The following is a 3,082-nucleotide window of genomic DNA, read 5'->3' as shown; positions in this document are numbered from 1 at the left end:
CTGAATAGTAAGACATTACACAGATAATACACGATATTTATATCATTTTATTTCCTTGTATATCAATTGCATAACTATGTTAACAGAGATGTCTGGATCTTTTGAAGGAAGTTCTGTAAAGCGTCCTGCCCACTATGATAAAATCAACAAATGATGTAAAAGAAATAGAACAGCTAAGCCTATATTCATGTCTTCGATAACAAAGGAAAAAAGTGAAAATAATAATGAGTTTCACAGTATCGTATTTCCACTACACTCACCGTATTGTTAGCACTATCAACTGCAAGGATGCTCAGCATAAAAGATGGATTTTCTTCACGGTCTGGAGGCACCTCAACTGAGAGATCCCCCGTGTTTTCTTCGATCTGGAACTCTCTGTTAGGGGTACCTAAATATTGAACAAACTTTCACCATCAACCGTTTTACTCTGAATCAAACTGTCTGGTAATATTGAACAAACTCTCACGATCAGCCGTTTTACTCTGAATCAAACTGTCTGGTAATATTGAACACACTCTCACCATCAACCGTTTTACTCTGAATCAAATTTTCTGGTAATATTAAACAAACTCTCACCATCAGCCGTTTTACTCTGAATCAAACTATCTGGTAATATTGAACACACTCTCACCATCAACCGTTTTACTCTGAATCAAATTTTCTGGTAATATTGAACAAACTCTCACCATCAACCGTTTTACTCTGAATCAAACTGTCTGGTAATATTGAACAAACTCTCACCATCAAAATCGAAACAAGTACACTCTCATGTGTGTTGTATATTTCAAAATGTTTGATTATTTGATCCTACCGCCTTTCAAAGAGTGTGAGCTTTACCTAGACAAATAGCAGGTGGGTACAGGCAGTTGTTGTTATTAAGTACTAGATGGGTACTGGCAGTTGTTGTTTTTAAGTACTAGATGGGTACTGGCAGTTGTTGTTGTTTGTTGTTAAGTACTAGATGGGTACTGGCAGTTGTTGTTGTTTGTTGTTAAGTACTAGATGGGTACTTTCAGTTGTTGTTGTTTGTTGTTAAGTACTAGATGGGTACTGGCAGTTGTTGTTGTTGTTTGTTGTTAAGTGCTAAATGGTACTGGCAGTTGTTGTTTGTTGTTAAGTGCTAAATGGTACTGGCAGTTGTTGTTTGTTGTTAAGTACTAGATGGGTAAACAAATAAACCACATAGGTTGTTCAGGTAAACAAATAAACCACATAGGTTATTCAGATAAACAAATAAACCATACAGGTTGTTCAGGTAAACAAATAAACCACATAGGTTGTTCAGGTAACCAAATAAACCACATAGGTTATGCAGGTAAACAAATAAACCACATAGGTTATGCAGGTAGCAAATAAACCACATAGGTTGTTCAGGTAAACAAATAAACCATACAGGTTGTTCAGGTAAACAAATAAACCACATAGGTTGTTCAGGTAAACAAATAAACCACACAGGTTGTTCAGGCAAACAAATAAACCACATAGGTTGTTCAGGTAAACAAATAAACCATACAGGTTGTTCAGGTAAACAAATAAACGATACTCGTGGTGGGCGCAAACAGTTCATTATGTTGCTTAGCAACAAACAGAAACAAAAAAATGCGTGTTTTATAAAACGAAACTTGTTATCTAGTAATGTTCATCACATAAATAAACATGTATCAGTTATTTCTTATTCGTATAACTGTATTATAGGTTTTTAACATTAGATGCATATTTAACTAGATTGACACTCAGTGGAGCCGCGTTGATCATATTCGGCTCTCAAAAAATACGAAAATGTGTCCGTATGCTCGTCTTTATCAACTGACATGGACCATTTGTGTCAGGACAATGCTGACTAATAAGTCCACCAAGATTCACCAAAATCCAATCATTTTTGACTGAGATATAGGGCAAATATAGTGAAAATCGGTCCCCATGTTAACAGATATGGATTTTATGTATTTTTGTGACCTTGCTGTGACCTTGACCCTCCAAAAACTAATCACTTCTAAGTTGGGCCATAGTCCAAATATTTACCAAGTTTCGTCCAAATCCATTCGGCCGTTTTCGAGAAACCTTACTGACAAACATACAAACACATACACACTCACACACACAGAGGGGTGAAAACATAACCTCCGTCAACCTTCAGTGGTAGAGAGGACTAGTATTTATGGTTGTTCCTTTGTTTCTTTTAGCCACCGCAAAAATCGAACCCCGAATGTTAGCGTTGCAAGTCTTTAACTTCACCACTGAACCACCGGGCGGCGTAATTATTTATTTATTTGCGGTGATAACTGGACGGCGTGCGCGTGCATCATTCGCTAGCAGGTCTACTGAAATTTTCTAGAAATTACCCCTTCTGGCTAGCTTCACCACATTAGTGTAAGCATATTCAGCATCTTATCTAACTTATACTTCTAAGTGGCGTAGAGATCTGAGCCACACATGAGCACCATTGAAAGTGTGATGGGAGATAGATACTAAGGCTGTAAAACGGGGAGTGATGATTAAACATCACTATCAAACTCGAAAAAATAACTAAATGCATGAAATAATGGGTTCCCGAATCCTACTGGGTAATATCCAAGAGCTCTTAAAAGTTTTATGAAAATCCAATATTGGAAAAACTTTCGATAAACAAACACGATCCAAAACTCACCTCCGGCAATGAAGTAGCGCATCCTTCCTTGATCTAGTTCATCTTTGTCAGAAGCCACGAGCTGCGTAACCACGTGACCCTTGAGAGTGTTCTACGGAAAAATATTGTTATTCAAATTTCAAATTGTTAGTCAATAATTATACTTCTCGTCTTTATCAGATAAACCGCGAGATTTCATTAATACAACAATTAACTACCAGTGTAACAGTTATTACTGTAGCATGCTACGTTGTAAACATTCCGTAACGAAAGTTTCAACAGTTTTTACTCCAAAGTTTCAGTAACATCACTACATCATTATTTTACCCCAAAGTTTCAGTAACTTCACTACATCATTATTTACCCCAAAGTTTCAGTAACTTCACTACATCATTATTTCACTCCAAAGTTTCAGTAACTTCACTACATCATTATTTCACTCCAAAGTTTCAGTAA

At 36.5% G+C, this 3,082-nt stretch overlaps 1 protein-coding gene across 1 annotated transcript in view; it reads right to left on the bottom strand.

Annotated features, from left to right (window-relative positions):
• Nucleotides 1-260: 260 nt before the first annotated feature.
• The window catches only part of LOC111084086 (protocadherin Fat 4-like), a gene marked incomplete at both ends in the record, with an annotated part of 8,588 nt that continues 5,766 nt past the window's right edge, over nucleotides 261-3,082 (bottom strand). Inside the window, 2 exons of the mRNA XM_022380878.1 lie at nucleotides 261-388; nucleotides 2,648-2,738. Of these exons, the coding sequence (XP_022236586.1) occupies nucleotides 261-388; nucleotides 2,648-2,738 (219 nt within the window). The remainder of the gene's footprint in view (nucleotides 389-2,647; nucleotides 2,739-3,082) is intronic.

Source organism: Limulus polyphemus, unplaced genomic scaffold (genome assembly GCF_000517525.1).
Source record: "Limulus polyphemus unplaced genomic scaffold, Limulus_polyphemus-2.1.2 Scaffold13479, whole genome shotgun sequence".
Lineage (NCBI taxonomy): Eukaryota > Metazoa > Arthropoda > Merostomata > Xiphosura > Limulidae > Limulus > Limulus polyphemus.
Note: the sequence above shows the minus strand (reverse complement) of the source record. Positions and strands in the feature narration are given on the sequence as shown.